This window comes from Argentina silus (assembly GCF_951799395.1).
Source record: "Argentina silus genome assembly, chromosome: 12".
Taxonomy (NCBI): Eukaryota; Metazoa; Chordata; class Actinopteri; order Argentiniformes; family Argentinidae; genus Argentina; species Argentina silus.
In genome coordinates, this window is record NC_139666.1 from 12056880 (window position 1) to 12067053 (window position 10174).

The following is a 10174-nucleotide window of genomic DNA, read 5'->3' on the forward strand; positions in this document are numbered from 1 at the left end:
ATAAAACCTAGCTTGTTTGTACTTTCTCATATCTTTCTAGTTTTGTTTGCGTCACAGTCTGAAAGTTTTGTTTGAGAGAAGAGGAAAAAAAAGGTATGGTGGTCAAAGGTAATGTTTGTGAGTGAAAGTGCATGGAAGTGCAAATACTACATTGTGCAGTGCTGTGCTTTTCCAAAGTGTTTGTCCAGTGGACCTTTGTGAAGTCGTCATGGATGGTTCACATGAAGTGTAGCTGAACAATAGAGGCCACTGTTGCATAACTAAAGAAATGCAGTCAGGTCCATTTTCCTTAGAAAAATGTGTTTTTAGGGCGTACCTACTGTACAAGACTTCTACAGAATTAAAGGATTTGAGTCATGAATGTCCACACTTGGTCAACTGTATATGGGCGTTGTCTGTTGAAGGAAATAACCACAGTGATTTGAGTAACAACTCAACCCAATGACTACTTCGATTACAATGAGAATGGCATTTGAATTCCTGCAATCTCCTTTTCAACCAAGGATCATTTTTCCCCTACTTGGTTTGGTCCACAAAGGCAACCACATGGATAGTTACATAATCACTGTTCCCAAAGCCATATGTCCATCTGGCATTCATCCTACAGGCCTCATTGTTGGTAAACTGTGTTACAATGGTTAAGTTTCAGAAGAGTAAACAACAGATCAACTTGACTATGAATACAGTAGTTTATTTATTATAAAGCACAAGAGATACAAAAGAAATGGAGCTGCAAATCAAGGAGTAAAGTTTATAAAACAGACTTTAAGTAACAGTGATTGCAACAATATTATTAGCATACTATAATATATACAATACATGTTCATGTCTCAATAGCAAATAATGTATAAATGTATTTACAAACAATATTGATAAAACAATCTCAGAGGAAAATAGAAAGCAGTACAAAAGAACTAAAATATCAAAAATATGATGTAGAGATTCAAGAAGAGTAAGCAAAAACTATATAATAGTTCTGCTGTTTTACTACCACTTAAAGCCAAGCAACTACAAAGTTATCTTCTGCATAGTATTATTACTATGATAATGCAGTACTGAGAAGTAAAGCAGAAAAGTGCTAGTTGCTCTTGAGTGTCTTTTTAATGCGAGGGACAAGGAAGACGCTGCCATCAGTGGTTTGCTGGAGGGAGTACTCAGAAGGGGAGTAGGGCTTCCCCTCCTCGTCCTTCAGCATACTGAACACCTCCAGATACAGGCTATTGAGTTGCTGCTTCATCTGCCGCAGGTTGCTGCTGTTCTCCGTCTTCTCTCTCACCAGACGCTCCTTCTCCTCTTTCAGCGAGTCCAGGTCGTACTCCAGCCCCACAATGCTCTCCATCTTGCGCTTGCGGCAGTTTTGAGCAGCCACCTTGTTCTTGCCCCGGCGGCGAATGTCTCGTACCAGGGCCAGCTGGGCTTCGTTGAGCTGGTGCTTGGACATCATCTCGTTGAAGTCGTCCACAGGCAGATTGATGATCATGTCCACGGTGAAAGGGATCTTGAGGGCCTTGGCCCGCTGTTCGTCTCTTGAGAGACGCAACTCCGAGCGTTTTCTCTGCTTGTCTTTGGTGAAGGGGGGGTTGTTGTGGCCAGTCTCTTCATCTGGCTCTGTCTTGTGGTGTTTGGGCTTTTGGTCCTGTTCCTGGGCTATCGGGCCTGAAACAGAGATAGCTGGATGGATGCCGTCAGGTTGGAACGACAAGGAGAACATCTCTGAGTAGTCTGATTCTGCACTGCCAGGGTTGCTGTCCATCTCCTCCATGTCTGAGTCACTGTAGCCAAAAGAGCCATCCCCATACATAGACTTCTCAGGGGAACTAGCAAATGGGCTTGCAGCAATAGACACCCCTGAATCAGAGTCTGGAAATTCTCCTATTACCTCAGGTTTGCTTCTTTCAAATGTACCTCCAGCAGAAAGGTCAGGTATGTCCATTGGTTTGAAGGGAGGCTCGTTTGGTATCTCAGCCAATGGGCTGCATCTATTCTCCTGACAAGGCTGGGGGCCGCTGCTCACTTTTGTATTGAGAATCTCTGGGTAGAACATGTCACAAAACCCGTCTGCACTGTAGTTGGTGTTCAGGTCTGGGGCTTTCAGAGTCATGTGACCGAGGTGGTCCGGTGAAGCCTCGTTGGGGAAGGTCCCGCTGCCTCTGCAGAAGTCGTTGATGAATACTGGTGGACAGATCTCAGCTGTGTTAGACCCCACATCTGCATGGGTGGGAATTGGGTAAAAGCTGTAGTTTGGAGTCTGCACTTCAGGGGGCTTGTTTGTGGGCAGATATGCTGTTGTCTCCAATGTGTCCTCCATCTGCATATTTAGGCATTGCTAGAAAATTAGATTAAGAGGTGTCATAAATCCACTGATCCATGACATTAGTCATCAGACATGTTCTATGTAACATACAGTAAATGGACAATCATTTAATCAGTGTCTACAAAGCATGCATTACTATTTCCACTGATTCAAAGTTTTCACCTTCATTCATGTTTCAAGCATTCCCTTCTTGACATAGTAGGCTAAGTGTGAATGCAATCATGCTAACTACATGGTTTTAGAATGTGATGGAATGTGGGACTTCACTCAAATACCTACACGGTAGACTACTTATGACCTAAATACAAAGAAGTAAAGTCGCTCCGAGTGTTTACGTATATATCTCAATGCTACTTAAACTACGTCCACTGCTATGCATCGAGAACTTTTTGGTTGCTACCAAGGACACAAGCGGCTTCACACCTTTGAGGCCTCTCTCCCACTGCTGTGAGGCTGCACCATGTGGAAACCTGATCACAGTGGCATTAGTGCAGAACATATCTGCCTCTGCCTATATGTGCCCCATTCAAACTGGCAGAACAAAGGTGAGTTTGTCCTCTCATGCCTGGCTGCTGCCATCCATGCATTCTTTGGGTGTTTGTTACACCACAAGAGACCATCGTGCCATTGAGGCAGGAGAATCTCCCTATTGTACCTGCAGCTCAGGGAGGGACAAAAGCTCCATCCAGGCCTGCTCCAAATCTGGGGAGGTCCTCTGTGGGGGCAGTGGGGCTGTGAGTAGGGGGGCCTGGGACAAAGCTGGCTGCTCAGATGCCATCATGACGTGGCCAATGTTGGCAGCTGGAGCAACGGTGGTGTCCAGACAAGCAGAGGTTGTCTACATTTCAACACAATGAGAGTTTTCCATTAAAAAACAGTAACAGACAGGTACACTACATACAACAGAATGCATGGTTTATTAAGTAATTGATAGGGATCATATTTTGAATGTAATAATTTGTCTGTATTCTTACCTCGTGTGCCTCTACAAGTGGGAAAGTCTCTGCCAACAGTTGCATGCATTCATCAAATGACAATGCTTCCCCATCCTCTGTGAAACTGACATTCTGAAAGCAAAGATTCAAAGATATCTTCATATAAATTGCTTCCCATTCCATTACTCTTTGTATCCATTTCAACACAGAGTTTGTAACCTCTCCAATGTAACACAATAGTTAAGAATTTGAGCTGAGTGCATAGAGCATAAACAAAGGTCTACACAGAGCAGATTCTAAAGAGCTAAACCCACCAATGCAAAACTACAGAGTCACCTGTGTTTCCATAATTACACTGGATGAGGTGGTTACCTAGCTACAGAGCAGCTGCACCCAACCCAGTGAAGAGGGGGTGTGGCCAGGCCCTGACATGGTTGATGGCTGTGTGTGTACCTGTGTGACTTCAGAGGGCGAGGTGGCAGACTGCGGCTGCCCATTGGGTGCTGCTCGGCGGGGCACAAACTCGCCCGTCTCCTCATCCAGCTGTAGCTGGGCCTGCAGGGCCTTCTCCTGCTCCCTTAGCAGCTGCTGCCTCTTTTCCTCCTCCAACTCCCGCTGCCTCTGCAGCTTGTGCTCCTTCTGACGGTGGCTGTAGTCAAACACCTCACGCCGAGCACCCAGGTCAATGTCCTGCCTCCACAGGATGTCGATCAAATCCATGTCCTGTAAGAACACATCAGGTGAGACCGGGCAAAGACTCACAAAACACACTGCAGCGAGGGATTCGTCATGGAACAGAGAAGAGTGTCCCTACTGTGTAGCATGGCTGCTGTGCTTCAATGCCACACCCCATCCCTAAGGGTGGCTATCCTTTGACGACATTTCTAGCGTGAATGTAATGAGGAAGAAGCAGCATGAATAATAGATGCACTTCTCCATTTCCCCTGTGCTGAGTCCCTGCCCACAAAGAAGACATGCGTCTTAGTCTCTGCCTCTCCCCACGCAACGGAACACAGGGACTGGATCCCTCTCTGACTAAATAAATAAGGAGACAACACATCTAATTTAGCTACAGAATGTTTTACCTCAGTCTGTCACATTAAATCAAGTGTTAGGGATGAAATCATTGATCACATCAGTTTTTTTGTTAAAGCACAAAATCAAATGTTTGTTTTACTTTTTGTGTAAGATACCACAATGCACCACAAGGTCACCAAACTCACTAGAGGGAGAACCGGATATTCCACTTTGTGCCTGTTCAATGTTTTATCTGGCTGTCCAGTCAAATTTCATGCCAAGTAAAGTATTTCCTATCAGCAGTTTCATTGTTTCTCGGAAAACAACAAGATAACAATCAAATACCTGGTAGAAATGTTGTTAGGAGAGTTTAGCATGCTTTTAGTATCCCCAATGTACCACATGTTTATAACTACACAATTTCTACCTTATCTACCTCTCTCTGTGGCTGACTGTTATTAGCTGGCTGTTAAGTCAGGAATGTCCAGAGATAAACTGCGCTAGTCTCTCCCGTGGGCCTCTTAACATCCATTAAACAGAACTTATTTACAGAAGCCTTCAGGAAACGTTTCACAAGGGCCTTGGGAGATTGCATAAAACCAACATATTAGGTCACAAGGAAAGCTCTGAGCATGTGACTATTTGTTACTTATCTGAGTAACAAAGCCAAACTATAGGCTACTTTCAGAGGTTGGATCACAAGGGTAGAACAGAGAACTCAGAGAGAAAGTTAAAAAAAAAAAAAAAAGAGAGAAAGAAATTATTACAAAAACCATAAGGACGAGCAAAGAGGATGTGATATTGGGGAGATTTCAAGCTTGGTCTCATTAACAATTGATAGATAACCATATGGACACCTTGTACCAAATAGATAACGCAAGTAAATAATGTATAACTTTTTTTTTAAATCATGTGTGTTTAACACGTGTTGATCACTATAAGTACAAGAGGTATGAATAATGATGACATGATTAACATTGACTGTTTGGCTGCATCAGTGGAGCACTGCTGCGAAGAGACTTGTTTACCTCAAGTGTTACATCAGCATAGGTTGTATAAGTATATCACCACTTAAGCCTTTAACGTCACAAGGCCTGTTTAGGACAATAGTCCCTCTATTAATCTAGGAGGAGTGAGTACACAATCATACATTATGGCTGTGAGGAGAATGGTAAAGAGCTCAACATGCCCAAACATGATGAATACAACTCTTGAGGTCACTGGTCAGCCATGTTTTCTCCCTTCAAAAACACCATGTTGAGTCCATTTGTCACACTTCACAACCCCCTACAATAAAACTACCAGTTATAACAGCAAGGAAATGCATTTTGTTTCCTTTCAAATATAGTTATTCACAGTGTGACACTAAATGATATGGTTCCTTTCTCACATTAATAACTGTTGTTGCATGTGCTACGATAAAGATGCACATTCCAACCTGCTGCTACTTCATAGTCCACTTCAAAGAAAAACACATACTTTTTTCATTTACACATATAATGTGTGTTATGAAAGGTCTATATTCTATTCTTATACCGCCTAACTGAAACCTATACAATACATTTGTTCATACTTAAATAAAATGGAAAATAAATAAAATAAAATAAAATGGATATTCCCTTATGGGCCCCTTTCATGCACTGTTCTATAAGAGGATGATGTAACAGTCGTAAACAGTTAAGTCCAATTAGGTCAATTTTGGTAAGTTGTTTTGGGTGAAGAACACAGGTTTCATGTAATAACTCAGTCAGTAGACCTATTAGTTTAAACCCTGTTGGAGTGAACTCTTGAAATTAGATGTATGTGTGTATCCACATAATACAAGCTTGAAAAAAAGAGGGGTACTACAGTAAACTGATCAGTTCACCAATCTTTCTTGATAGCCTACAGTATGTTGTAACTAATGCAGTGTGTTCATTTCTGTCTGTCACTAAGATGAAGGCTGTCCTTAAAATAAGGAAATGGGCTTGTAAAAATAAATGTTCAATTTCCTGGACAAGCTAGAGGGTGCAAACAAAAAACACTTCCCCTTTTACATGCTTAACAACATTCCTTTGTTCAAAACCCAGACCAAACTTTGAATAGGCCTAAGCTGTGTTTGAAGTTTCCTTCTCAGTCTGTGCAACAACTCAAAAAGCAGAATAAACCTGTACTGGTGTTTTGGGGGAATACTGTAATAGACACAACTTATAAAAGCTGGACAAACATAGTCCAACATAACAGGAACTGTACGTGATTGTGATAGTAGAAATGTGAAAATATTTCTGCAATATTTTTTTTTAAATTTATTCCACTGTTTATATCAACATATAGACATGGCCTCTGGGGAGCATAGGAGAACATACTCCTCCCCTTCAAAACATCCACCCCTAACAAAGAATGATGAAATACAGCTGTAACAACGCCTGCTTTTGTCAGTGGCCTGCATGTTAAAACATTGAGGTACAAACCTAGAACGTCTTGTACCGTACAGTACTTAAAAGTCAATTAAGTAGGATTAGTTCTTCAGTCCAACACTCCTCAAAACACTCCACACATTTCACAAAAAGGCCAAACAACTTCCCAACTCTAAAAGCTTTACTTTGTATGTTAACCAGAAGGAGAGCTTTTATATAATCAACATTAGACACAATGAATCTAGTTCAACTGTTGGTAGGCTAAATCACTTGGGTTATAGTAACAACTAATGTGTGTTCACACACATCTTTTAATTCCTAACCTATTTATGTCATAGTAAAGATAACGATTCAATTCCACACTGCTGCCGCCTTCGATTGGGCAATAAACAAGGAGCAAAGCAAGGAGCAAAGGTATGATGCCATTACGGGATCACACGCTATGGGGCTCCCTGGGCGCAAGGGGGACTTTGACAACCAATAACAACTATCCTCCAAATTACAATAAAAATGTTGTAAAGGGTGAAGTTTCGTTGTCTTCAAATTGCCGTATTTCCTACTTCTCTTAACCTGCACATGGACCTTAAAATGAACCTGATATTTCTTTGTAATATGTCGCCCTCACAGATTTGAGTTGAATAAACCAGTCAGACTTCAATGACTTAGCAGAATTTTCTTTGAGCGCTCGAGCTCGGAAATGGTACATTCGGAACGCGTCTGTCAAAAACACTAGTGACTAGTGGGAAACCTATCATTATGATACTTAACAAGTAGTAATATTTACGACTGAGTTTTCAATAGTAGCCCGATAAGACTATCGTCTATGTCAAGGGGGAGAGAGTTGCTGTGAAAACACACATTTGATGTGATTAAGATGTGAACATGACAGGTATTCACATGAGTTTGTGACTGTCAGTATGAGTAACATGAAAAGTTAAACTAATTTAAGTAGTCAGGTCAATTAAATCATGATAGTGCCTAATTAAAACTTTGAAGCATATAGCATCACACAGGCCTACGGTATTCTTGTCATATGCTTTGCGGTGAATATAATAGGCCTAGACAATAACAATATACATATTTACCTGTTGACTAGGATGCATTTTAGGCATCTCAATTTCCATCATAATGGAGAGTAGTCTATGCCACGCCAAAAAATTCCCAATATAAAAAGTATATTTGTATTCCTTAACAGCAATATAAAATGGAGGACTATCCGAAGACGAGGAGTACCGCCGCAGTATCGTTTGGCTATGAGGAAACATTGCTTCTCTAATCTTATGAAATTTTACGGAAAACCCCAAGCAGTCTGATGGCCCTGCCCACAAGTTGCGGCAGCCAGTCATGCGCTCTGGACTAGAGAACTGCGGTGGGATCGTCCCTATCAATGTCCTATTGGGGTGAACATGGCTGTGTGCTTGCTTGCTACAACATAAACAAAGAATTTGTTATACAACCTGCATAATTCTTCGATTGTTAAAGCAATGTTTCTACAAGAAGGCTTTTTCTATGACCTTATTGTATCATTTTGAACGACTAAATTCACTCATGTATCTCGTAGGCTATAGACCTAAAGCCTACAAAGTATATAGGCCTATGTGGAGAATATATGCTCTGATCATTTAATTAAAATTCAAACTAATGATGTAGACTATATATGTTTAGGTAAATGTTGCTCAAATGACCAGCATGATGTTGGTTTTTTTGTATTCATTCACTCATAGGCAACTACTGGGACAAATATAGCTTGGCTACATATAGGCTGTCCCTTAGCCTATATATGATCCTGACAGTTGGTCTATTACATAGCGACCCCTTCTGGTTTTTAGATAAAGGTCTACTTCAGAACAGCAGGCCTACAGCATTCCCCAAGCCATTGCACCTTCTCTCGAGCCACATCATCTACTATTTGGCTACGTAGATCTGAAGTTGCTCCTGTGAAGGGGAAGAGCACCGAGAAGAGATGAAATCGAGATAGCTACGCATGACAATCATTCTACAGTAGGCCAGTAGTATAGCTTACTGTATAGGTCAATATCACTTTATTTCTTGCAAACTTGCAAACAATTATGCATATTAGGAACATTATATTGCTTGTAAGAGGAGTGGGTGAATTTAGTGTCGACCTCCATTTGTCCATTCAATTGGATCTTTATTCTTTAAAACAAAGGTATTGTGAAACCTGTTGCTGAGAACACAATAGATCCTTGGCAGCCCGTTTACTTGTCTAAAATTCTGACACCTGGGTGTAAGTCAGGTTGGGACCAGATGCAATTAAGCAGTGTTTGAAAGATGACCTGTTAATGAGATGGGCTTTATACCACGCGCTCTGACACATATATGTAAATAACCTCACTCTACCTCGAGTTCTAACTCACCTACAGTGCAGCCCACTGTCCCACTGTCTGAAATTACACTATAAGGAAAGTTTTTTTTTTCAAGCGCGCTCACGAATACGCGCTCACGTTTGGCAGCTCCACGTCGACATTCTTCCAGCTGCAGACTGTACTGCACAGGGGCTGGAAGAAGAAGAGGTAAAAGCGGCGTTAAGGCACCTTACTAACAGTGTACAGCAGGTCCAAAGAAGGATATCAAACGCAAAATTAAGTATTGAAAACTCCTGTATGTCTTGTAGTGTAGTTAGTACTGCAATGTTTTCTGATAGCGTCCTGGGTTTGCATTTTATGATCTATTTGCCCTCGTGCTGGATTGCAGCTGGCCCCTTTTAACTGCTCCCACTTCTACCAGGTACAGTATGATTAGTAACACTTATTTTGCTTCTTATTAGTGTTTCTCATTTTGAGAATCTTAGACATGAGCCTATGGCATCATTTGTTGATCGAATCACAACATAATGCACTATTTGATGTTGCACTTTGAAACTTCTTGACAATTGACTTAGCAGTTAAAATACTGTAGCAAGTCTCATAACTTTCTTGTATATATACTGATGCCGTTGAATGTTTATCATTTCATTGTTTAATCATTGTTAGTTTTCTTGATTTTTATTTACTTCATTAAAAATTCAGTGTCTTAAAAACTCAACAAGTATAAAGTTGCATAATAAATGCATGAATCCCTTGAGTGAAATGTTCATCATAAAGAAACGCATGATTCCAAATGTGGTGCCTATAGACACGTCAGCTGTTCTACATATCAACTGCCCTAATTGTTAACTTTACAACCTTGAAGATAGTCCAGGTTGAACTGGAAAGTAAACGCTCATGAAAAGTTCAGTCAGTTACTGTATATTATTTAATGATGAAACCATTGTGGTGGGGATCTGGTGATAGAATGGAAGAATCAATCCAAGTTTCCAACAGCAGGTACCTCATTCACATTTAAACACTTCTGTGTTGTTTTAACAGGCCCAGAGAGGTATTTGCCTACTCCTCTAAGTTCCATGTACTGTAATGCACTTTTTCTGAAGCAGTCATCTGTATTTGATTCAGTCACATTATGCTATATATAGCTGTATGGTTTTGAATGTTAGTAGGTTTTCTTTAAGATCT

The 10174-nt window shown here is 41.0% G+C and overlaps 1 protein-coding gene across 1 annotated transcript; it reads right to left on the reverse strand.

The window, feature by feature from the left end:
- Nucleotides 1–675: 675 nt before the first annotated feature.
- nfe2l2a (nfe2 like bZIP transcription factor 2a) lies at nucleotides 676–7905 on the reverse strand. Its single transcript, XM_083681460.1, has 5 exons — nucleotides 7748–7905; nucleotides 3703–3972; nucleotides 3289–3381; nucleotides 2970–3152; nucleotides 676–2326 (listed from the first exon to the last, which is right to left on the reverse strand). Exons 1-5 carry the CDS (start codon nucleotides 7787–7789, stop codon nucleotides 1079–1081), a joined length of 1836 nt encoding a protein of 611 aa, XP_083537586.1. The 5' UTR covers nucleotides 7790–7905; the 3' UTR covers nucleotides 676–1078.
- Between the last annotated feature and the right edge of the window lie 2269 nt (nucleotides 7906–10174).